The 27,515-nt window shown below is 42.9% G+C and overlaps 1 protein-coding gene across 1 annotated transcript in view; it reads left to right on the forward strand.

Moving 5' to 3' along the window:
- Positions 1–22,168, forward strand: part of spns2 (SPNS lysolipid transporter 2, sphingosine-1-phosphate) — a 74,432-nt gene extending 52,264 nt beyond the window's left edge. The window contains exons 5-13 of the mRNA XM_080748584.1: positions 275–341; positions 2,891–3,033; positions 3,365–3,517; positions 3,745–3,934; positions 6,307–6,372; positions 6,982–7,080; positions 12,098–12,261; positions 16,334–16,378; positions 21,885–22,168. Of these exons, the coding sequence (XP_080604710.1) occupies positions 275–341; positions 2,891–3,033; positions 3,365–3,517; positions 3,745–3,934; positions 6,307–6,372; positions 6,982–7,080; positions 12,098–12,261; positions 16,334–16,373 (922 nt within the window). The 3' untranslated portion in view covers positions 16,374–16,378; positions 21,885–22,168. The remainder of the gene's footprint in view (positions 1–274; positions 342–2,890; positions 3,034–3,364; positions 3,518–3,744; positions 3,935–6,306; positions 6,373–6,981; positions 7,081–12,097; positions 12,262–16,333; positions 16,379–21,884) is intronic.
- Positions 22,169–27,515: the final 5,347 nt, after the last annotated feature.

Below are 27,515 nucleotides of genomic sequence, written 5' to 3' on the forward strand. Positions count from 1 at the left end.
GCACACAAATGCACACGCACACGTACACGCACACGCTCAACTGGTTCCAGATGAGAGGTCTCTTCACTTGGTGATGTTTTTCTAGTGCAGATACTAAAATGGAAGCAAGGCAGCATAAGTATGCAGGGTTTAAGTGGAATAAAGAGTAGTCCAGTGGGGCTAAAAGAGGATCAAATAAAAACCAAACAAATTAAATGGAGAAGATGTTGGTTGTGCAATGCATCTTCCATTAACGTGCTTCTTTTTGTGTGTGTCTGTATCCGTGCACCTCCAGTGGGCTGGGTTATATACTGGGATCCAGCGCCAAGGAAGCAGCAGGGGACTGGCATTGGGCTCTCAGGGTAAGAACATCGCCATCATCACTCACATGGTTCACTATGAGAATACACCCACATGTGTACAGTACATACAGTATCATGCAGAAAGGAATTTGGTAAAACAGCGAGGCTGAAAACACATTAATCTTTCATTAAACCTTTCATTTGGAGGTTCTGTGCCCTGAAGCAACAGGATCGATGTCAGTCTTATTGAAAGAAGAAGAATTCAGTGCTTCCTCAACCTTCCTATAGCGCCTTTAAGGTCTCTTTGCAAACTGGCAGAGGATTGGGGGGTGGGGTATACATTTGGCCGGGCACAAAGAGACACTTGTTAGCATATATTGGCTCAAAATGCAGCTTGAAGAGCACTGGAAATACCCGGATCCCTTTTAATCAACGGCTCATTTTAAGTCTCTGGGGTAATGAATCCATAGAAAATAGCCAAGATCCTCCATCGTAATGGGCTTTTTAACGAAGTAGAATTTCCTGAGTGGACTGCTTCTGGCCGTGGCACACTTACAGTAGTATGCTCCATCAACAGCACACACGTTGTAAAATTAGATACATTAATCACTGTTGTCATGACTTTCTTTTATCGCGACCACCAATTATAATCTAGTACTGCACCAAAAAAAGAAGCCTATAGCTACAGTATAAGTAGAGGGTCGACAATAGCAGATCTACATGCTCACAAGGTGTCACACCGCAACACAGTGTGAGCTTGGAGATCTGCCATTTACAGTACTTGACACCGTCGTACGAAGAAGTATAAGTCAGGATTAATGGATTGGGTGGCCTAAGACCCACTGACTGTAGGCCCTCCTGGCTACTGAAAACAAATTATGGACTGAGTGAAAATTAAAGGAGGATATTAAACATCCTCTCAGAACACTGCGGTCAGAGAGATTCCTGGACATGACAGCACATTCGTTCGGCTTGAGGAAACAGGAAGTCCATTTCTCTGTGTTTTGGTGGAGCGTATCAGAAAAAACAAAGAGTCGGGCGGTCTGTTCCACGGCGGCCACAATGACATTCCAATAAAACAATCCCCCCGTGCATGAGGGCCAATTAATCACCGGTGTGCTGCGCAGTGGGAGAAACGTGAACACATGAAAGAGACTTTCTTTAGCGGCAATATCCGGCTTTCAGGAAAAAACACTTGCAGCATTTTCCGTTTGTTTTTGCCCAGATGTGTTCTGGCTACCTTCCTTTCTTCAGAGGAAATGTGGAGGGCAAGGTAGAACAGGGGGAATGTGTAAAAATGAAGCGTTGGAGAATGTTCTAATCAGCCTGTAGGGAAATCTAATGGGGGGGAAGGGGGTGTTGGGGAAGTCCTGGGTTAAAAAAAATATATCACATACTTATATAAATAATGCAATAATATAATGAAATGAAAGAATTTGCAAGTGGAAAGTAGAGCCTGTGGAATAACTCATTACAGAACATGTATTGTCCTTCTCGGTGAGAGGAGCTCTATATGTTCCATACCTCCGCACTAGATATACTTGTGATTTAGATGCACCAAGCAGTAGACCTATTAAGTGCCACACGATCTTTGACAGCCAGGGGGAAATTTGTGACACAATATGCAAAAGCAAATTGTCTATGTTGGTGTAATGGTCACCCTGCAGGCATGTACTGTAAGAGCTAGGCGGACCGCGCTATGAGCCAGACCAGCCATAACTACTGTCTCTGGAAAGAACCTGAGAGCATAATATACAGTACACCATCCTATAACCTAAAACATGCACCCTTTTTCTCACACACACACACACACACACACACACACACACACACACACACACACACACACACACACACACACACACACACACACACACACACACACACACACACACAGCCACACACACACACACAGGCTGCATGGTCTATTAGCCTGCTGGTTATGAATATAAAATTTCATTTACAAGACATAAAATATATTCAGCGGAATTTCATCTGACAGACAAAATTGGTTTTTCTTTCATTTGCAATGTGTATTATTCAAGCAATTCCTCTCCCACACACTGCACACTGCACTCTACCCATTCTCTAGCTGTCCCTATCCTTCTCTCTTTCTCTCTCTCTCTCTCTCTCTCTCTCTCTCTCTCTCTCTCTCTCTCTCTCTCTCTCTCTCTCTCTCTCTCTCTCTCTCTCACACACACACACACACACACACACACACACACACACACACACACACACACACACACACACACACACACACACACACACACACACACACACACACACACACACACACACACACAGGCGTGTGCTTGCACAGGCACACACTGAAGCAAATTCCATACAAGATGATAAAAGAGATAATAGCAGTTGGGCAAAGATGGGCTGTCACTGGCACAGAACTTCCACAAAGAGCTGAGCTCTCAAAGACCAAATGCCCATAATGGAGTCTGCATGCATGCTTACTGTTTACACAGAATCAAAGTAAATTACATCAAGCGTATTGGCAAACACAATAGCCACACAGCCAGACAGTGGCCATGCTATCCCACCACTAGTATGTCTGTGTGTTCCATTGCATTCATACAGCTGTGATGTTCCCATAGGTGTCCCCTCTTCTGGGGATCACAGCTGGGACGCTGATCCTGGTCTTTGTGCCTGAGCCCAAGAGAGGCTGCGCTGACCAGCTTACAGGACGCTACAAGACCCGCAGCTCCTGGTGCTGCGACATGAAGGCTCTGGCCAAGAAGTAAGACATTTGTTCATGTTAACATGGTCATATTATCTAGTGATGACTAATCTCTCGACGGACGTAAGGACGGACAGAGAGACAGACAGACATATAGAGTACACTAGAGCAAAAGAAAGTGTTCAAGATTGTAGACTGTTGTCTACTTTTCTTTTGTATTCCAAGATTACCATCTGACATAGTATGGTTTGGCTTGGCTTGGTTTAACTGTGTGTGTGTGTGTGTGTGTGTGTGTGTGTGTGTGTGTGTGTGTGTGTGTGTGTGTGTGTGTGTGTGTGTGTGTGTGTGTGTGTGTGTGTGTGTGTGTGTGTGTGTGTGTTTCCCTGGCCAGTCGGAGCTATGTGTTCTCGTCCCTGGCGTCTGCAGCTGTATCGTTCGCTACAGGTGCCTTTGGCATGTGGATCCCAGTGTACCTTACTCGAGCACAGGTGGTGCAGAAGACCGCAGAAATCTGTACTAAAGACATTTGTAGCAGCAAGGACAGGTGAGAGGTTCATAACAATGGAAGTAATACTAACAGACGCAAATGTATCGTCATTGTAGAATTCATTAAGCATCCTTGTCATTATCATACCATTTTGTGTATTGGCTTTTAGGTATTCACAAAGTGCTACCCCTTCGTTTGTGTGACATCTCCTCACATCCTGGTCGAATATGTTTGAATGAACTCTAACACATGCATTTCTCATTTTCTTCAACCCCGTCGTCTAGTCTGATCTTCGGGGCCATCACGTGTGTAACAGGGCTGTTAGGGGTGGTGATTGGCGCGGCCACCACGCGGCTGTGTCGCCAGAAGACGGAGAGAGCAGATCCACTTGTGTGTGCTGTCAGCATGCTTGGCTCCGCCATCTTCATTTGCCTCATCTTTGTGGTGGCCAAGAAGAGCATAGTAGGAGCTTATGTAAGGGTCTCTCTACACACACACACACACACACACACACACACACACACACACACACACACACACACACACACACACACACACACACACACACACACACACACACACACACACACACTACTCAAACATGTATGATAATTGTTAATTATAATGCCAAGAATTGCCAAGAATCTGTTAAAAGTCCCAAATAAAACTTGTCCCTCCGATGGGGTGCCATCTTTATATGATAATAGTGGATTGGCCTGAGGTGCTATGCATTATACAAGTGGCAACCTGGTAACCCAGTTTACAAGATATTGTATAGTAAAAGCTCAGCGGGATGTGAGCTGTAAATGCCCTGAACAGAAACAAGAGAGAGAGGCGAGACCGTTCCTCTTAAGCACTCAAGAAGAGTCTCTCTTACAGAATGTTGGATTGAGAGGACCTCTGAGGCTGCTGCCTCCGGTCTGGCCAAAAGGGAAAGGGGTCAGGGTGTTTGCATGGCTAATTGCAATGGAAAGCAGGAAAAGGTGCAGCTTTAACAATCCCTGCCCCTCGAACAATGGAATGCAGCGTTTCGGACTCACCGGGCACACATTTTACACTCTCAAAAACAAAAGAAGTAGGAACTATCTTTCAACAACTTGGCCAATAATAACGTGATAAAGGTCAAGAAAGATGGAAAATATTTCCCGTGAATCGGATTATTTGCAACAACAGACTTCCCGGTCCCAATGTGTGGCCAAGACCGCCCTTGGAAAGTCCTGCTCTCTGACATCAACAAGCGCCAAAAGGGTTTTGGATTCACTGTGAGCTTCAAAATATATTCTAGTAGCACCTGCAACATTGCTTGTTTGATGGAGTCAGTATGGGATAAAGACAGAGTGTGATGAGAGATAGTACTAACTGTTTTACCTGTCACCTGGTTTCTATTTTACTTTGATAGAAGTATGGGGGGGGGGGGGGGGGGGGTTAAAATGTTCCATACGCATCCACATATAACCTATTGTCTGGGAGTAGTTGTACTGTCTGGTACGAAAAAAAACAACAACGCATCAACAAATATCTTATCTCACTATAATGAGGCACAATCCTGGGGCACAATCCCCGGCAACTCAGTCTGACGTCTTCACGTACAGCCAGTCTGGCTTCAGACTATGCTACATACAGTAGAGTATTGAATAACCTTACTGTACAGTGGACTGTAATGTGATCAACTCGGGTTTCACTGACAGATGTGTTACATTACACAGCATGACATGGCGGCAATAGTCAGTGCCACTCTGTCTAGGCTAATTGACCCTCCACAGCTGTCGTCTAACTAACACATAGCTGAACCGAGGCAGGGTGGGCTTCTGTTCTTTAGGTCACAGCGTCTGCCTCGCAGGCTCTGTGAAACAGCCCTGTCTACAGCCTCACTGTCAGTCAAAGGCTGAGGTCCTGTGGCTGTGTGCAGGTATGGCACACTGACACCAGGGCTATTCCCCAGCCAGGAAGCACACATCCACCAGCAGTGTTAACTCATGCCACAACTAGCTATAGAGATACATGGGATTCCATTGCAACCAAATCCCTCTGGGTCTTTTATTGAAAGTGGCCAAATCACCCTACCAGCTGCTCCTCGCGCTTGTTTTAGTTAGGATGTCAGGAGAAACCCATGTCTACATGTGCTGTATGTCAACCTCACTATGTTATGCGATATGTGTATTTTCAATATGTCGAATTCAAGACTTGCTATATTGGCTAGGATAATCAATCATTTGTGCAAACCATGTTGAATACATTTTGTGTTACGGAATCTTGTTACTTGGATTTAGGAAATGTTCAAATGTTTAAATGTGATTTATAAGGGGACATAAGTTCATATCATCCTGTGCTTCTTTTTTTATTTATTTTTTGTTGAAAAACCACACAATGAAATCCTCAGTGTTAATGTATCCATTTGTATCTCAGAGAGTACACCAATAGGTTCTATTTGGTTTTATTTGTACACTCTCAGAGTTAAATTATCACTGAGGATTTTACCGTGTTGTGGGACAGAAATGGAGGTCTATACGGTACATGCAGTATAATTGGGCCATAGCATAATAGCATGTTTCCAAACCACAGTAACCAAAGGACTTTAATTCACCAGTGAATTCCCACAGACGGTAGCAACATCTGCAGCACAATTGCCCTTTGACTTCATGGCTTGTCGCCAGCTCTATGCGTGCAGTGTGTTAATCTAACTCTGAGAGAGTACAAATGTAACCAAATGGACCCTTATTGGTCCATTTGGTTACATTTGTACTCTCTCAGAGATACAAGTGGATAAGTGAATACTTGACTGCGTATAGGCTGATCCTGTTGATGATCCTACTAAAAATGTACAATATCCTCTTTTTTTTCCTCAGGTCTGCATCTTCATAGGAGAAACACTGCTGTTTCTGAACTGGGCCATCACAGCGGACATTTTAATGGTACGCACAGAGAACCTATACTTATCCCCTGGCCATTGGAAACTTATGCAATACCCTGTAACAAATGGCAGTCATCCCTTTAAGATGTAGCCTCTTATTTGGACTTGAGAAATGTGTGAGTGTGCAAGGAACCCTTGTATAGTTCGGGTGGGGTTGATAATTACCTCCTTTGACCCGGCTTGATGCATACACCACTCATGGAAATAAAGGGAAGGAGGCCTTTTTCTTTTTTTAAGAGGCCAGTGTGTTTTTGTGTCTCGAGTGCAAAAAGGGATGGGATAACAGCTCTTAAAAGGTTGCGTGAGCCAAATGAAATGAGACTTCCTGCAAAATCGGCCACACGGTAGCCAACTCCTTAATCTGCCATTTAGGATGGAGCCTGTGGTGAGGGAGCAGACTTGGACAGGCTGCCACAGAGGGCAAAGGGAGACATCATCAGTGGCTCCATTCACTGAGGTTTTAACTATGAGTGGCAGGCCTGTCTGCCTGGAAACCATACATACTGTACATACACACTGTACTGGGACTGAAGTGTGATCATGGACGGGTTAATCTTTCTTCACCTGGCCTGCTCTGATTCCTTCTCGCCTCTCTGTTTTCTCCCGGCAGTTTGTCGTCATCCCCACGCGGCGAGCGACGGCGGTGGCCTTCCAGAGCTTCACCTCTCATCTCCTAGGGGATGCAGGGAGCCCTTACCTGATAGGCTTGGTAAGGCTTTTCTCTAGACCACTGGATTTCAACCCTTTTCATATCAAGGTCCATGATTTATTCAGTATTTGAGCCACGGACCACCATTTGATGAGATTTAGCTTCTCAGACCCAAGACTTTGAATATTTCGTTATGGTTGCATAAGATTTTGTCCACAATTCCATGCGGTATTGATGTGGTATCGGAGAGATGACAGGCAAACGTTGATCAAAATAACAATTCTTCTAATTGTGTAGATGTAAATAAGTAATGCAGATGTTTAACAATAATTTAACACTAGAGAGCGTAAAATGAAACCAAATGGAAATTTAAGGGTCCATTTGATTTCATTTTGTTGGTTTCAATACGCGTTAAAGATCTATAAGGGTCCATTTGGTTACCAACTCTCCATCATTTAGCTGGGGACCACCTGCAACCCCCTCAAGGACCACTGATGGTCCCCGGACCACTGGTTGAAAACCACTGCCCTAGACGGATTGAGCGTACATCGCTTCTCTTACAGACTATAAAAAACATGCAAGATGCAAGTGTCGATTAACTCTTGAGAGTTAAAAGTTGTAAAATGTTCCCCTCTCAGTGTTAAATTGACTTTAGGATTTACAGTGTAGGAATACACGTGCGATTCACTTGGAAGTCCTGCACCTCAGGCCGGGCAGTTGTCCAACAGAATGTGCGCGTACGTCCCATTCTCACACGCACACACGCTCGCCTCACACACAAGAACACACGCGCATGCTGAGGCATGATACCAATCTTGCACGCTATGAAAGGAGGTTTAGCTAGAGTGGGCCAGATCACAGTGAGCTACCTGAGAGGCTTTTAGCGCACGTCTCAGGAGGGAGAGCGAACGGCAAGTCAGCCCGCTTCATAGTAAAACATCCGCTGGTTAAGAGAGGCTGTGTGATTGGTCAGGGGGATAGAGAGAATGGCTCTTACTGGCATAGTAAGGCTCTCAAGGTCACCTCATTCTCTGAATGTCCCCGTGGGTCTCTTAAACTGCTTCCCCCGCCACCCAGCCAACCGCAGACAATAGCCGAGCTGCGAGACCCCGTTTCACAATTTCAGCAAACAAAACGGTACCCACCTCCGAACGTCAACGGGAATTCCTCTCATTCCACATACGAGAATATGAACATTCTCAGAGTTAAAGAGTAACTCTGTGGAAGTGCTGCTGGGAGTACCTTTCCATGTACCGATCATCTCTGACTCACACTCACGATGCTTACATGCCACAACCGATAGTCATTAACTTGCTGCTGGGGCTCCAGTAAATGGGTGATAAGCCTGGGCTCAGAACATAGAAATCCTTATGATCCAAAGTGTTACAATAACCAACTATCAAATCTCCATCACACAAACCTAACCCTAACCCAGATATTAATATTCAACATGCACTTTGGTTCTAGCCAATGTCTGACTGAAAATGCAGTCTGCTGCACTCGTGTTTAGTTTTGGAAAGCGTTCACATTGTGTTTCATTGTCTTCTGAAGTAATTTTAACGAAGGCAGTGGAAGTCATGCTTTGATTAGTGACCCAAGATCTTCTTCAGATGCTGACAGATGCACCTTTTGAACCGCTAAGAAACATCTTTGCTGTTTTGTTTGTTTCGTTTTTTACAAATTGAATTATTAAACTGTCATCAAAGGCAGAGAACGTAACACTAAGCTGGCGTCAAGTTCCAACACGCACTTCAAAAGAATGGGATTTAATTTACTGTCTAAGAAGAACCCCTTCTCCTGTCTTGACATTGTGCAAACAGAAGACTTCCTTATTGACATAATGACATATTTTACGATACATTCAGTAGGAATATCCCAATCAAATCACCCCAGACAATTTATTTTCAAATAAAGCATGCTCATTTCTCTATTTAATGTCACATTGGGTTACATTGGTTTTGTTGCATGCGTTGGTAAATGTCAGACTCAGACTGACTTTTCGAGCATGTTGTCATGTTTAAGAATGCATATTTTGTTGTTAATCTAACAGTAAGCTAGACGGACAGAATCATTGTAATTAATTGGCAAGTTAGAAGTAATGATCCCATAACCGAACAGACAGGTTCCCAGTTGTATGGTTACGGTCCATAGCCTTGTGGGAAGCGTATTTATTTCTGTGAACGATCTATAGTAATTCAAGAATGGAGGTTCTTGACCTACTGTGAGAATGCACAAAAACTATGACGCTGATGGCTTAGTAGAAAGATACAAGTGGACACATGCAGGCACATACTAGGCGCACGCACACACACACACACACACACACACACACAAAGACTGCATGCATGATCTCCATGCATGCATGATCTCCTGGCAAAGATAATTAGAGCTACCCAGTCATGGCCTGATGGTTAGCTGGTCACCATCATCCTGTGCCTATCAGCTCCCTGGCATAGAGCTTGAGTGAGTGACACTCACAAATGTCCCTCAGGCTCTCACCCTTTCTCAAACCCCTGAACATAAAGGCTCCAGAATGCACCAAGTGCGTCACCAGTCCTCCGTTCCCCAGCTGAGGTTTAGCAGCCCGGTGTGATGGACTTGACATGACGCACGTCAAATGTGGGTGCATGCATAATCCCCCCCGCCCATACACACGCACGCACGCACGCACGCACGCACGCACCCACGCACCCACCCACGCACCCACGCACGCACGCACGCACGCACGCACGCACGCACGCACGCACACACACACACACACACACACACACACACACACACACACACACACACAGCAGCGAAGGACGGGAAGTGAATAGTCGAGCCTCCACAATGTAGGAAAAGTAGTCATCACCTTATTGCTTAGCAACCACTGAAGACAGCGGTGAGACAGCCTTTTTGTGCAGAATTCGATTTTTACATGTAGGCTACATGTTCCCCCAAATGTCACACTGGCACAAGATATACCACAAACCAATGTGGCCTTTGTCGGTTTTCTATTTGTCGACCCTGCATGTGGACATTGATCCAGGTGTCTGCTAGCCTGCTGCAAAACTGCCATCTCCTGACTGCGGTGGTGGAAAAATGCTCATGCCATTTGAGATCCACCTGCACATTCACAGTCTCTTACCGTTGTCACGCAGAAAGCCTAATCTGTACTCACTAATGCAGTACTTACAGTATGCATAGGAAATAACCGAGAAAATCGTGGCACACACTTTTTTCAGCAAGCGACACTGTCCTGATGAGGTATAACGGGCTTATAACCGTTCCCCCGGGCGACACACACACTCACATAATGAAGGAGTTCAGGGACACAGCCTGAGGCTGAATCCAGGAACAGTCTCCCTGCTTGCACGCTAATGAGACATGCACAGGTCAGCTCCAATACTGGAGGTATTTTTAGCCAAGCCATTTCATTGCTGTCGGGCTGAACCCTCGTATCTCAACTTTTTACGCTTCCCCCGTAAATGAACGCCCCCACCTCATCGTACAAGAGCGTGACGCACTTGCACAGAAGTAGTGAAAGCTCAGCAAGCTGTACATCTGCTTCTAAAATAAGAATAAAAAAAGGAACGGTTTTGGGGCGTACAAGGTTTCCGCCCGACAGCAACGATTTGCAGCAGCGTGCGAGTGGCAGGCAGCATAGTGCATCAGAGCGTGCACCTGATTGACTGACTTGTGCAACGCTGTGCCACCCACACATAAATCTGTTGGACACGTTACCACATTCTGTCTCACTTATGCATTTATATACTCTCCACCGCCTCCCCCCCCTCTCTCTCTCTCTCTCTCACACGCACACAGACACACACACACGCGCACAGCCGCACACACACACACACACACACACACACACACGTTTCCTCCCTTTTAACCTTTGTCAGCTGTTTTCTAAGACGTCCCCCTGGAAAGTCTCACTCTGCTGATGCCAACAGATAATCAATGCACTTCAGCCAGGGTGACCTATGTCCACTCAGAAAAACCCTCCATCCAACTGAGCATCCTTAGTTACAGTATAATCTACTGCACTGGTACCCAAGCACTGGGTCGGGACCCATTTGTGGGTCGCGAACACATTTTTATGGGTTCCTACATTGTGTTTTTAATTATTATTATTTCGAAACATTTTCATGAATTAAAAAAAGATGCAAAAAATAATTTCATTAATAAATAAAAGAAATTCCATACATTATAAAACAGATGTTTAAGAAGTAGTGAAAATAGCCGATCTACAAGCTCACAACGCGGTGCGACGCATTGTGAGCTTGTAGATCTGTTATCTTTCTGAGCGAAAGTCTAATTCCTCTTTTGGGTCACGAGCTTAAAGGCTTGGGAACCACTGTTTCTCAACCAGTGGTGCACAAACCACTAGTGGTCCATGGCATAATTACAGGTGGTTATTCATGCTTAAAATGTTTTATTTTATACCTTTGTTAAAGGTACCAAAATTATATTTAACTAATATTCCATTAATTGTAAGAATTTCCTTGAACTAATAGGTGTTGTCTGGGGGAAAAGCTGAGAAGTTAATGAATGACTGTCAAGAGCTTGATAATATATACCGGTACTTCATTGTGTATTGTATTGCACAGTGCGCACTGAAAATAGAAGTTCACAACACATGGTGGCGTGACTATACAGTTTTATATTTTTATATTTAATTTATACTTTGTCACACAATGGTGTTGCTCGCTGAAAATAACAGCGCTTCTTTCAGTGAGCAGGACATATTACTTTCTTCATGCAGAGAGGTTATTTGAATGAGTTTCAGCGATTTTTGCTAAGCTGAAATATCCATAATTATCAGTGATAGATAAAACAAGTTATTTGCAAGCCTGGCTGAACATGCAGCTCCCATAATCTCTCTCATCTCTGGAAGCCTAGCATCGTGTTAAGAGTCCGGCTTACAGGATAGGAAATTGCCGCGCGATGAAGCGATAATGTGAGTCAGTGGATGATTAGCTCGAATGAGTAACTTCATTTTCTTTCTCTTTTTGTGTGGCATGACTGGGTTTGTATGTGTGCGTGCGTGTGTGGCGTGTTTGGGTGCTCGTGAATGTGTTGTTGTGTGTAGATCTCGGATGCCCTTCAGGAGAGCTATGCCATGTCGGTGCTGTGGCAGTTCCTGAGTCTGGGGTATGCCCTCATGCTCTGTCCCTTCGTCATCGTCCTGGGGGGCATGTTCTTCCTGGCTACCGCCCTCTTCTTCCTGGATGACAGGGAGAAGGCCGAGAAACAGTAAGTGACTCAACGTCGTTTGAACACGGCATTCACATTTCATTTTCTGTTTTCAACCTCACTTTAGAATATATCTGGATTAAAAACTCTCTGCTGACTCCCAGCATCTGTCTGCATGAAACTGCAGACACAGCAGTAATGCAAGTCTTTGTTTCTCACAGAGAGAGAAAGAGATCAGGTGTTAAAAATAAATGAATACATATAAAGACTCAGGAGAATTTCATAGTCTTTTACGTTAATCGTGTGGAGGGTTTAGAGGTCCGTCAGGGACAAACGGGCCAATGGCCGCACCAGTTCTGCAAGACTGTATGTACCGGTATGATGTCTCTTTGCCAATAGAAAGGCCAAGTCAGCTAAAAGCACGCTGGAGCTGACACAAGCTGTTCCAGCCAGCAAGCCATCCGTTTGGTTCAAGTGTGCTTTCTTAAGTCTTTTATGAGCTACTGTACTGTGCCACTCCTCATATGCAGGCATTCACATTTTCCTCTTTTACATACCAAAACACAAACCCAGGAGGGTATGTCATGCATGTCATGCCTTTAAAAGGCTAAAACAAACACACTCATCCTGTCAGACGGTGAGGCATAACCCCCTCGTCCCATTTTTATCGCAATGGCGGACTCCCTTGGTGCTATGGCTCTCATAAATGGCTTCCTTCCTGTTGAGGATATAAGGGACATTTTTAGACAGGGTGGCAATCTGATGTCTGCAGTTATCTGTCCTCGCCCTCACAGGGCTGGTCGGTGGTTGGTTCCCATGATGGAACTCCCCAAAGACGGAATACTCGAGGCATTCTGCTGCGGATTGACAGGAACGAGCAATATTAGCATATTTTTGTGTGCATGACTTGTTCAATTACAGGCCTAACAGTACAGATGGCAGAACCTGCAGATGTATAACATATGCTGCCTGCCATCTTTTGTGGAAAACATTAACCTTTCCCCGTTAGAGGATTTAATGCATATCATTCTAGGAATACAACTATTATCCACACAGTTAACATGGACCTCTCCTGTGTGTTATTAACATACAGTCTAGCAGGGGTCATAGCTAAGTTACACAACCATGCACACCACCACTAAGCCATGCTGTGGCTGCGCTTGGGACCAGTCCAGGAAAGAAAGGAAGAAAGGCGGAACAGTGATAAAAAGTCACACTCTTGCTATCATGCCAGTAATAGATACCAGTCTGTGGTTCAATGTATGCGACCACATTATTGCCCAGTGTGTGGGCGTATGGCACATGTTCACTCAAACTTCTCGTGTCCAACCACAGTTACAAAGGACGAGGCTAAAAGCTGAGCACATGCAGTTAAAAACTGTTTAAAAACAGTATAACTGTATACGAAGTGGGGGTGGAATTAACTTTAGTACAGTACGGTACTTGAACTCTTCTGTCTTTAGACTTTAGATGATTATACTGCTCCATATAAGAAAATTAATGCATTGAATGTATGAACCCTGCAATTTACTACACTATACATGGCAGTACATTAATCATTGTACCATGTGGGGGAATTGAAGGAACACTTTACAAGTACCATACAGAATTACATTTAAAGCTGCAATCCATAACCTTTATGCCCCACCTGGTATTTGAACCCTAGTCCAGTGTTTCTAAATCTTTCAAATTTCAAGATCTCCCTTGAAACTCTGACAGTGTACAAAGGGCTCCATTTGTTTCTATGTGTACACTGTCAGAGTTACAGACTTGTATGGGTCAATTTTAGACCCCTCTAAAGGAACCCACAGAGTCCCTGGAATCCACTTTGAGAACTACTGCCGTAGTCCAACGAATGGGAAACCAAAATGCTACCACTAGTCCAGGAGCGACACACTGTCAGGCTGGTATTGCCCGGGCCGTCCATGTTTTATTCTAACTTGTAGAAATTGAGGAGACATTGGCTACTTGATTCGGCATTCATGTTCTTGGTTAAAGATGCCGTGCTTACCACACCCACAGTGTTGGGTGTATGGTAAAGGGGGAGGTGTTGAATATATGATGTCATTAACTCAGTGTTTTTCAGTTGGGCCTTTTGACTCAGAGGCTTTCTGCTTTCAGGAAGTAACCAACAATACACAGGGAATTCAAATTTGCACATTATAACCCCACCCCGTGGTCTATTAGAGTGATGTTAACTTCATAGACACATACAAAATAGTAAAAGTACAAAACTATGGCACCACCTCTTTAAAATAAAATGTTCATTCATTAAAAAAAAGTCCTGGATATGGTTTTCAATGAACAACAATTAGCAATACTAATTCTATACAGGTTCATTTATACGTTTCCTTGAACAGAGGCCTTAGTGTGTACTTCCACCTCCATGTAGCAGACTACCAAAACACATGGTTTCATTATACACCAGCCTGTTGGATGACATGTAGGTATTGCAACAGTGAACATACTGTTTCATGGCTATAAGCACTCGCCAGGCACACAGTAGAAATACAACACTGGTTTCTTAATATAAATGCCTCATCAGAGGCAGAACTAGAGCAGGACTTTGTCCCGATGATGAACGAGCCTCTGCTAACATTTCAACCGTGGCAGCTCTTATGTAACAACCTTCAAACAGCACTGCGGGGACTAAGAAAGATGACAACACAAACAACTACATAAAAGTGGGGTTATTCTGCGACTGTGATATTTATAGCCTCCATTCACGCTCTGCAGGCCCTGATCAACAAATTCGCCCCGACTTCACGTATGAAGCTTTTCTCTTATGAGTGCGTCCTCAGATATTCAGCGCTATTTATAAAAGGCACAGAGCCAGAATAAGTTACTCACTGGAGCACGCCTGTCTATTTCCAGCCTTCCAAGACTGTTTTATTATTTCTAGGTTGTAGCTTTTAGCTTTTTTGGACGAGTGTATGCCAATAATAGCTCGCGTTTGGTTCATATTCCCCACACACATTTATACAAGCATACAACATCCACACATCCAGGAACGAACGCATGCACGCGCGCACGCACACACGCACACACGCACGCACGCACGCACGCACGCACGCACGCACGCACACACACACACACACACACACACACACACGCATACATAAAAAAAAAATCTTTATTCAAGAATTAAGAATCCACAAAATGTTTATTAATTTACATGGCAAACAAATATAACAGGGTTACAATTCAGGAACACCTAAAGGTACATACTGTAGCACCTTCTCCACTCAGCCAAGCTGCATATAACAGCTCACACAGAGCAGTATTTAGCGAGTTTGTTTGGCTTTGGTCATTGTGATGCCAGCAATGTTCAGACCACTCGTGGTAAGTTTATATACACTAGATATTCAGGCCGCTAATATGCCCCTGACCCGACCTCTGGGGGCCACACGTGGCCCCTGGTATGACTATTATCATGGCAGTCCCCTAAACAGTGATTGTGCAAAGTTAGGTGCGGATCGGAAACAACGGTGCGTCTGTGGCCCCCATGTGACTATTCTCATGGCAGTCCATTGAACAGTGATTGTGCCAAGTTTGATGCAGATCGGAGCAACAATGTACCTCTTAAGTCTGGATATTACGTTTCCACTGTCCACGGTTGACCCACCCTCTAGGCAATTTTAATGTAGAATGACCCAGGCTTCAAAATATGAGTCGACAGAGTCTATATCTGTACCAAAAGATTCCTATACTTAATTAGCGGATGGTACTTTAAATATTTATCTTGGAAAGCCTGGTACATGTACCGTATAGATCAGAAACATTAACTTCTAAAATCAGGACCTCATTGTAAATTGTGTAGAAAGAGGAAGAAAGATATTAAGGTGTATTGAGGATGCTAATTAAACTATTGTTTAATCTCTCCCTCTCAATCTCACACACACGCATGCTCACGCGTGCATCCAGTGCTTATTTACAGTACAGGTACAGTATGTGAAAGCTCATCTTTCTGATCCTTTGTCCTGTCATGACTTGGCACACGAGCCACTTTGTCATGATTGTCGCTCGCCAAAAATAACTTTCAGGCTAACAACCAACTTTTTAATGAATGAAGGAGGATGAAGATGATAATTGTGTGTAATTCTTAACACTGTTCTTTCTTTTATGTTGCCAGGTTGAGCCAGCTGACACAACAGCCCTCAGTCAAGATATGACCAAGGTAATTTGAAATCAATTAACGTCTCTCCTGCTTAAGTGGCTCTTTGGGCCTTTATAACTCATCTCAAGAACATTAAGTGTTTGATTTTTTGGCAAACATCACATATAGAGTCCCTAAAAAAACACTAAAACCTTTAGATAAAAATCCACTCGTCCGAGACAGTTTGCCCTCTTGGCTCCCAAGTTGTGGAATAAACTCCCTGTCGCACTTAGAACAACGGACTCACTCGCTACCTTTCGCCGTGGACTGAAAACTCACCTTTTCAGACTCCACCTAAACCCTTAGCACTACAGTAAAATCAATGACCATACATGAAGCATTTGTTTGTTAGGTTTCTTTAGAACTTGATTATATTGTGTTTTTCTCTAGATAGATATCCATTTACATTGTTATATTGCTGTTAATGTACTGACCTATTATCTTGTTTATTATTGCGATGTTGTATCTGCTTATTGTAAGTCGCTTTGGATTAAAAGCGTCTGCTAAATGCCTAAACTGTAAACTGTAAACTGTAGATAGAGAACACTTTCCCTGAGTCTGCCCTGACAATGTAATCATGACAGTGTAAACATCAAAGGTGAAATGCATGATGGGTTGATCCACAGTTCAGTTCCTGGTTCCATTGTGTTTATGCTGTCTGTCTGGGCATTGTTGGTGTAGTGATTTGATGGCATTTTATCAAGACTTGAGTTGCCTTCCCGCCTTCCTCTTCTTATCAGAGTCTCACACACATTGCAGAACCTTTGTCACTAATCATTAACTGAGGGAAGAAAAGCACCAACAGTAGGGAAACGGTTGCTGGTGCGCCAGCCAGCTATGTACAACAGGACAATAGGGGGGCTACTATAGGGAGCTGTGTGAGCTATCAACAACAAGATTAAACCCTGACTCTATGATTGCAAAGGACAAGATGTTTGTTGTGAATAGCGTGTTGAGGTTATCGTGTTTGACCAAGAGTTCAAGGAGGTCGATTCATTACTTATCTGGGTTTCAAGGATGTTTGTTTAAATATTATCAGAATGAACTCCATATAAAATAGGTCACAGACATTTCTAGCACTGGGTTTATCATCACCACTTCCTCATAAATGTCCCACATTATCTCCTTTCATTCTAAACTTACCTATTGGATTGGCTAAGATTGTTCATCAGTGAACAAAGATGTAATCATATCCACCTGTTTCCGCGAGAATTTTCTGTAGCATTATCTGCGGGACACTTCCGGTTAACAGCAGACATACAAGCTCACGTCGCGTCGCAGATGCAACCGTTGTGAGCTTGTAGATCACACTCGGCTTTGGTGCCGGAAGCTGCCGCACACTTTCTGCGCAATGCACGATGGGATGTTGGAAAGTTGTGGATATGTTTTTTTTTTTTTTAGAAATAACAATTCTAAACATTATCGTTTTGGACCTGAGTGCTCTCACTTTGGAATGGCATCCCTGCAGGGTTTAGGCTTGTGTGAGCAATGGATAAAGAAAAATGACATAAATACACATCCATAAAGACAAACGGTGTTCTGGATGACTTGGGCTTCAACCATGCAGTAAACAGAAAATGTTGCTGATGGGAAGATGCCGATTCCTGAAGATCCTGAAAGGGGGGTGACCTCGGGCTCTTAAGGATGACAGTGTCATTATTTGTGACAGGCTGACATTAGCATGCTAAGCAAATGACAGCTGACATGAAAGGCTCCTCCATGGCTGTCACAGGTCTCATGTTTCAGTCCATGACTGGCATTCTGGGTGCTCAGCCTCTGGGTTTTCATCAGCCCTCTGATTCTGTCACATCACATAAATTCTCTCTGTGCTACTGGGGTGGCTAATTACAGATTACAGATTAACAGTGATTACAACTACGGGGCGGGGGGTCAGAAAGGAAGTAATCGTACACTACTGTGATGCATTGCAAGCATTAATCTGTGGTGTGATGAAGTCCTATGGACATCAGATACACTCACATCCAATTAACTTCCTCCTCTGGGGTTTTAGGGGTAACATGCCTTCGCTGTCCAATCGGTGAAGAGACACCCCACCCCCTACAGCTCTTGTGAACTAGAATCAATTTCCAAGTTGGAGGCCGTCTGCATGAGATTCAAACATGGATCCATGACACCGCTTCTTAACGACCAAGCTACTTAAGCCCTATCTATATACATCACTCAACAAGGAGTGAATCTAGACCATCTGCAAGCTCACAATGCATCACATGAAACGTTGTGAGCTACAGTATGAGAGAGGCTATTTTCAAAAAGATTACATTCGATTTTTTTTAAAGAAATGTTTACATATAACAACAGGCCCAAACTAGGGATGCCAGGTTGAAAGTAGTCAAGCCGCCACTCTTCCTGCATTTCTGTGGGAGTCATGTGACAGGACCGTTCTTAATCCTCTGCTGTCAGAACGTAAAATACATTCAATTTGTTTATACAGCTGCAGTGGTGCAATTGTTTCTCTGATCTTTTATCATTCAATAAAAAGCATTCAGAGTTGAATCTCTCTGTGAGTTGTAAATGTCTGCTCAGAGGTGGACAACAAAGGCGTTCCACGCGCTGATGCATTCTCAGCACAAGGGCTTTGAAGGCTCAACCAGGCAATGTTAAGTGAGAGCCAGAGGCTTTTCACGCCGAGGCTGACTCACTTGGTCCACACACAGATCGATATAGGTCATAGTTGCCTGATCTCTGATGACACCTGCCTACCTAAACCTATACTCCCCCAACAGTGAACACTACTGCTAGTGGTACAACATTGTTTTAATTTGAACAACACCCCGTGGGAGGTGAGAGCTGCCGACACACAAGCCACTGGTGTCGACTGTGGTTTGTTTTTGAACCGCGGTGAGAGTGCCTCAACACAGACCCGAGAGAGAGAGAGAGAGAGAGAGAGAGAGAGGGAGAGAGAGAGAGAGAAAGAAAAGAACAGAAAACAAAGGGACAGCGGCAAAGTTTGAAAGAAGAAAGCAAGTAAGAAAAATAATAACCTTGTTTAACGCCTTTTTAAGGAGATTGGGGGGGTGGGGGGTGCTGCTGGGGAGAAATGAGGATGGAGAAAGGAAGTAATCGTACACTACTGTGATGCATTGCAAGCATTAATCTGTGGTGTGATGAAGTCCTATGGACATCAGATACACTCACATCCAATTAACTTCCTCCTCTGGGGTTTTAGGGGTAACATGCCTTCGCTGTCCAATCGGTGAAGAGACACCCCACCCCCTACAGCTCTTGTGAACTAGAATCAATTTCCAAGTTGGAGGCCGTCTGCATGAGATTCAAACATGGATCCATGACACCGCTTCTTAACGACCAAGCTACTTAAGCCCTATCTATATACATCACTCAACAAGGAGTGAATCTAGACCATCTGCAAGCTCACAATGCATCACATGAAACGTTGTGAGCTACAGTATGAGAGAGGCTATTTTCAAAAAGATTACATTCGATTTTTTTTAAAGAAATGTTTACATATAACAACAGGCCCAAACTAGGGATGCCAGGTTGAAAGTAGTCAAGCCGCCACTCTTCCTGCATTTCTGTGGGAGTCATGTGACAGGACCGTTCTTAATCCTCTGCTGTCAGAACGTAAAATACATTCAATTTGTTTATACAGCTGCAGTGGTGCAATTGTTTCTCTGATCTTTTATCATTCAATAAAAAGCTCTCATTCGGCAGCGCCGGGAGTTTACAGTATGCCGTGCGTTTTAGAGCACTAACCACAGACCCCTAATGTGAACTGGGTGGCAGAGTAGACATAAGGCCTTCTCTTTCAAATCCGCCTTTGTCAATAGGAGGGCGAAACAGGAAGAGACAACTCAATGCTTTCGAAGATGCAGCTATTGTATAGTTTTCTTTAATCCATGTGTGGTCCCAGGCCAGTATGCTAAACCAACCAAACCTACGACAGTGTTGTATGTTCAGGTCATTCATCTTTTGCAGGAAGGCAAACATTTTCACTGCTTTTGTGGAAGGGCCAATTTAATTCTGAGAGTGTACAAATGTAACCAAATGGACCCATAAGTTAAAACTGAGGGTTTCACTGTGTAGTGTATTTATAAGGAGGCAGACCAGTCTTCCACTATCAAAGCATATTGAACTATTTGTTATTATGCTGGCATTGGCACCAGCTTCCACTTACTATCAAAGCATGTTGAACTCTGTTTGTTATTATGCTGCGCATTGGCACTAGTTTAATTTTAGTTTGGCCCATAAAAACATCATTGAGGTTTTTCCCAGCTCTGACTAATTCATGAAGAAATTAGTCACTGCATCTCCCTCCACTGAATATGCAAACAAAAGACATTGTTCTAAAAAAAGAAAAAAAAAATCTAATCCTCTTATTATTAATAAAACCATCTAATTACTCTTGTTTATTTCCCAGAGCGAGGGGATAGTACAGGGGGGTACAGTACATGCTTGCGACTGCATGTGTCCATGTGCGTTTGTTTATGTGCAAGCATGCGTTCTTAGGTGTGTGTTTATATTACACGAGTAAGACGCTAGCTTGGAATGGCACACTGCCAAGCCCCCTGCACTAATCCTATTGTAGTAGTGGCAGATTGTGTACTGAAGCATCCAGGGCAGAGTGGTTCCACTTTAATGACAGAACACAACAACTACTGGAACATCTCTCTGATTAAATCTAAACTCTAAAGAGATCTCAGCCACTGCCTCAAATGCACTAAAAAAAGCTGCCTTGCAATTGATTCCTGAGGTACTACATCCAGGCTTTTTTTTCCCCTTGTTAAATAAAGGACCAATCCTTAAGCCCAAAACAATGCCATTCTCTCACCCCTGGCCCTGTCATGAATCAAGTACGGTTATTTGAAACAGAAACTCAACGTTGTCTGCCAGTGAAGCGGTGCAAAATGTGTCCATCTGCTGTTTAAATGTTTAAATTCTTGCAGACTGTTACTGTTATTTAAAAAAGCTTATGTTGTAACTGATCAAAACAAGCTTGCACTGCTTTTTTAAAGCTAAACTACATTACTATAATCTTGGTCAAATACAATTTACTCATTTGTTTGTTTGAAAAGGTGACACTATGAGAAAATGTCCTCTTTAAAGCAATTAGGCAGCTTTAGTCCCTCGTTGACAAAAAGTCGCCACTTTTGCCGAATGGATCATACATATTTCACCAAAAATAGATACATATACCGGTACTGTATGAGACTTTTTAGAATATCATATTATATAAATCCGTGATCAGCACTTCCTGTAATTTCAACAATTCCATGTTGCTTCTTCCTGACATATCGAGAGGATAACCACACAGGAAGATTGTAGTGTGGTGGTATGTTGGCCAGGCTGGTCTGAACAGATGGCAAAGGGGCTCTCCACCACAACATTAATTACATGACAATGTCCTGTTGCGATGGCAGACTCTAATATCTCCCTACATTTCCTCTCCTCCTCTCTCTCTCTCTCTCTCTCTCTCTCTCTCTCTCTCTCTCTCTCTCTCTCTCTCTCTCTCTCTCTCTCTCTCTCTCTCTCTCTCTCTCTCTCTCTTCAGGTGACCTCCACGTGAGGGGCCATCCTACAGCGGCAACTGAACTCTATGAATAAGGATGACAGTAAGGACAATAAGCTGTGGGGGGGCAGCTGATCTACTTGTCCTGATCCAAGCCAGCCATCTATAGTTCCCTCCTTGTGGTCATCATAAGCATCATCCTCATCCTGGCAGACGCTCCTATTTTGTACATGCTTTCAGAGGCTTGTTTGTAACTGGAAAGAGGGAGCGTCTGGCTCCTCCTTAACCACTTAAGCCCTATTCAAAAAAAACATTTTTATAGCCGATCTACAACCTCACAACGCGTCATAAACGTGACGTGTTATGAGCTTGCATATCAGCTGAAAGGTTTCACCTACAACAACGTCCCCGAAATGGGGACGCCGGGGTTGAAGTGGATAAAGACACCTCTAAATCCTGGGCATTCAGCAGCGTGTTGCAGCCAAGTGACAGCTGGTGTCCTCGTCACCTCTGTCTGCCAGGACCCACACTGAACCATCCGGGGGCGAGTGGCCCCTTCCAATGCCATACTACTGAATGCTGACCACGAACTCGTCCTGTCCTGTCCGATGGTCAGTCTGTCTGTTTGTTTGTCTATCTTTCTGTCTGTTGCATTGGCTGTCTACCTGCACCAAGTGCCATAGCGTCATTACATTCCTTCACAGACTTTGCACTGACCACCGTCAACTCTCATGGCATCTCAGCCATGTTTACATGCACACAGCAATCTAATCACAGTGCCGTGATTATGAGGAAAATTTGATTAAGTCGTTTACAGCTCTTTCGAAGACACAGCTTCTAGAAATACTCCTGTTTGAGGCAGTCTTTACACTACAAGCAACGTTGGTCCTTTCTGTATAGAAATTAATAATTCTGATAATTTCAACAAATGGTGCATGCAGTAGTCTGCATTTTAATTAGGATATAAACGTAATAAAACAAATGTATTATATTTTAAGATGTTTACGTCAACCATGTCTAAATTGCAGTTATCTCATAACCACCTTAATGTTAAACTATTGAAGTGTATGTAAACATAGGAAAGAAATAGCCAAAAAGTGTCTAAAATGTCTAAAGGTCAGTGAATCAGCCTTAAGACTTGGAGACTTTCACATTAACAGTGCATGTGAGCTGTTTGTTTTGTTGATCCCATTATGTATATATATTTTAGCACTCATCAATGCAGACAGTACCAGAGAACACAACAGCAAGAGGTTTCTGCACATTATTTCTCACAAGGTTTCTTGTGATTTTATTTTTCTTATTTTAATTCTGTGTGAGTTTGAATTCGAAACTGGAGGTTTGCTGCCTATGATTGTTTAGGCAATTTAGGAATGACACTGGATCATGTTTTATAACTTATAATGTATATATTGTTTTTTCCCCAAAAGATGTAATGCTTTGGTTTAGAGCCATTTAAGATGTACAGTATTTAGTCTTTGTCTGCGTACTAGAGAAGCAATACAAGGAACTAAATGTTGGTGAAACCAATCTTTTCATCCACACTTATCAGTGTTCCCCTTTAAAGGATAGCTCTGTGTTGGCTGGTTTTGGATTTCTGGACAACAGAACACCCCTCATAGAGACTAGTAGAGTCACTTTTAATGATGGATTCTAATCCCAGTTGGTTACAATAGCAAGCCTTGTGAACATTGGCCAATTTCCCCTCGAAACTGTAGCTATCTCATTCCTAGGAGTGGAAGAAAGGGTCCCTTGAAAAGAGCATGGTGTCCCGGTCATCAGGTTATTGGAGAATTCAAAACCGACAGTACCGGGAAATCTATTGGCACCAGGGAAGACTGATGGAAACCTTTTTAATCAGTGATAAACGATAAGCAAGGAATCCCACTGAAACACAAATGCAACGCTTAAGACTCATTTATAATTTGTTGCATGCTGGTGTTGCTTGCAGTAAATAGCAGATCTTCAAGTTCACCGTGGTGAGCTTGTAGATCTGCTATCTACTGAGCACTACACTGGTACACTAAGTATAAATGAGGCTTTAACGGAACTCACCACAGCCAGAGGAAGAAAGACATGGTTAAGGTATTATGTAAAAGCAAATAAAAGTAGATAAGAGTACATGTAAGGCTTAAAATTACACTGAACTGTGCAAGAGGCTGAAGACATGATTGCCTCCATTCTGTCTATGCACCATCAGATTTGTGGTTATGCAAACTCAATGCAATCTCCTGCAACAAAATATTCATTGAGGAAGGCAATTCAAAATATTATTGAGAAATACATTAATAATAATAATGAATTCCAACACAATCTGAATGGAGACTAAAAAAAATACTACTTTGTACCTTGTCACCCTTAATACCACTAAAGGTTTGGATTTTGTATTCAGCAGAAAGGAAAAAAGGGAACCTAAAATGGACCTACGGGGAGCCTGTGAGAAAGGAATAGGGATGATAGATTGATGATAGTAGAGACATGAAGGGAGGCTTTGAGTTCTTGTAGCATCGGTGTGTGAGTGTGACTCTGACTCATGCTAGCTGTGTGGGCTGTGTGTCCTTGTTGCCAGATAATTAGCTTTAGCTTCTATCCAACGACATGGAGCTCTTCTGAATGTGATTCTGTCCAACCTAATTTGTTTACGCACCTATACGTCCTCTTAATGAATTAAGCTTCTTACCGTTTCTTTTACTGATTATCTTTGCCTTTTTTCTTTTTACCAAATGAGTTTTTATTAAATAAAGTAAAAATACACTAGAGATATATATATATATATATAAAGCTATATCATGCAGCAATTTTAATATATTGTAAATGATCGCTTGGATGCAATGTATTTATTTGTTTCTTATAATGAAGAAGAATCTGTAAAGGGAAGTTTAAGGTTTAAGTATAGTACAATTTGTTGTTTGTGTTTGGGTTTATAAATGCCTGTATGTTCATCTTATTGTATCACAATGAAACAACACAAAACCTTTTTACATCACTAAGATTTGTCATGTTTACTGTGATCATGAATTGGGCATCTCATACCTATAGGAACATGTTGCACACACACACGCACACGCAGTCACACAGTCACGCACACACGCGCACACACGCACACATGCACGCACGCACGCACACACACACACACACACACACACACACACACACACACACACACACACACACGATTCCAATGTGATTTTGAGACAAATGTATTGATTGCTTTAAGGCGCAATATTACTGCATTTATTCTGTTTGTTTTGTCCCACTTAGAACAGATCAAACTGTTGTGTTTCTTTGCACGCTTAATGATCAGGGATTTGTTTTAACCATTGACTAAGCATCCACTTCACCACCTCTGACACGTCATGCTCACAGTAAGTGCCGACATTCTATCATTAACATCAGAAGGGGACGTTGGCTCTGGTCACATGGGTCATGAATGGATTTTCACCTCGCCAAATTTATGTACTTCTATATGAATAATCACTGAAGTGATGTATTGAGAATGTGCTCTTTCTTGTCATACAAGAACCATGTATAAAGAAACCTATTTCTGATGTTGAAGCAGAAAACAGAGGTTTTATTTTGTATTTTTTAGAGCAAGTGAACACAAGACAATACAAGTAAAACAAAAATAAGTTGGAACAATATTATTCTAGAGCTGAACTGTGATCCTCCCTTGGGGGGTTGGTATAAAATGTACATGTCTATGTAAATGATCAAATAAAGTTATTTAATCAATTCATTCCACCGTGTTGCCTTCTTTGATAAGTGTCTTGTTTCTTTGGTAAGGTGTGATGTATGCTCCAGAACACCTATTTGTGTTTTGAAGGAATTCACAATAAAACACTTTTATTTATGAAAGAACAAATGAGCTGCGTACGACAACTACTGTATGTAAATGAGACATTTTGTTATTTTATTAATAACCGCTTATTTGAAATGTCACAGAATGCTTATTTTATGCAACAGATGCTGACATACTATGTGCAAATGAGACATAAAGTAGATATCTTATTCTTAGACTAATATAATAAACATCATGCTTATCGGGAGCAGTACGGGGTTCAGCGTCACTTCGACACTTAGCCAGAAGGACCCGGGAATCGAATCTGGAACCTTCGGATTCTGAAAGGGCCGCTCTACATCCTAAGCCACTGCCATGTAAAACATACCAAGATATTTGCACAACAACTGTCAATGAATGCAAGGTGTAGAAATGTAGAAATGAGACTAGCAAGGCCAAAGAAGATCAATGGAAGAAGGTAATGTATATACTCTTTCACAACACGCACTAGGGGGCTGAACCCATTTTTTCCCCTCCATTTCTGGATGGACTCACAAAGGCTGGATTTTTATCATGTTGAGAGAAGAGCAGGCCTTAGTTCGTCTGTGAATGAAGTACTTTATTGTTCAAGGGCAGCCAGGCGGGGTTGTGTAAGGCTCAATCTGTAAAATAATTCTGCAGTCCCCAACTCACTGACACAACACAGTCTCGTCAACTAGGTAGACACAGAGCTCTATCCATGGGTGTGGATGTAACGAGAAAACATAATATTTACCTTCACAGGAAACAAGGAAGTTCAAATCAAAAGGCTGTCAGTGTGGTGAGGTTCTTTAGAAGAGGTAGAATTACCTCACATGGAAGCCAATGGCACTAATGGACTTGTCTATGAGAGGGCTATGCTAACTAAAAGCTTAAGTATACGTTACAGCTTTGGCTAAAGAATATCTGAAAGAAAAAAGGCACAAGGTAAGACCTTTAATTAGGCAGGGCTGTGACTGAGATGGGCCATCTACCTGAGACCTACTTCTGACAAATATTGACCAAAACCTTTGTTTAGAGGATTGGTTCTCAAAGTGGGGTCCTTGAGGGAGTTCCAGGGGGACCCCAGCTAAATGAGACCTCGTATACGAACCAAATAGACCCAGCACCCTTAAGAGAGTTAATTTAACTCTCTGAGTTAAATTAACATTGATTTTACAATATAAATTGGGGTCTCAGAGATAGAAATACCATTAAATGTGGGTGCGTAGCCTACAGCATGTTAAACTGGGAGTCCTTGAAATTAAAATGGTTGGGAATCACTGCTAGAACCGTAAAATTCTTCTCTTATGGGGATCCCTGGCATATCTTTTCAAATGGGGGTCCGCGGGCTAATAAGTACCAATTTGGGGTTCGTTGACATGAAAAAATGTTTGAGAACCACTAGTTTAGAGGGAATTAACGGTGAAGAACTGATGCAGGTATTCGTGGACTATTTGCTGGATAAACCAAGGCACCCAATATACCCTTTTCCCACAGTTAGACCAGTATCTGCCCCTAGATGTTCCAATCTTTGTAAAAGTCAACACACCTAGTCATGCAGCAGACAGGAAACATTGGGGCGTAGGCAGGAAAGGGGGAGCATTTCTAACAAGCCATGGAAATTCCATTTGCACTTTACCACTTAAAATCACAGAGGGCGGACCATTTAGCACACATTAACTTTAGATTACAAATAGCTGCTGTTGAATTGAAACATTATCTACTAAATGTAAACAGTTCAAAAACTATTTTAAGATGGAACATAGAATCTACATTTATAACATGCTAGAGCAGGGTTTCCCCAAAGTGGGTGCCATGACGCAAGTCCAGGGGTGCCTCAGGATATTTTGATAATATTTGGAATTGATCAATAT

This window comes from Nannobrachium achirus (assembly GCF_963921795.1).
Source record: "Nannobrachium achirus genome assembly, chromosome: 19".
Taxonomy (NCBI): Eukaryota; Metazoa; Chordata; class Actinopteri; order Myctophiformes; family Myctophidae; genus Nannobrachium; species Nannobrachium achirus.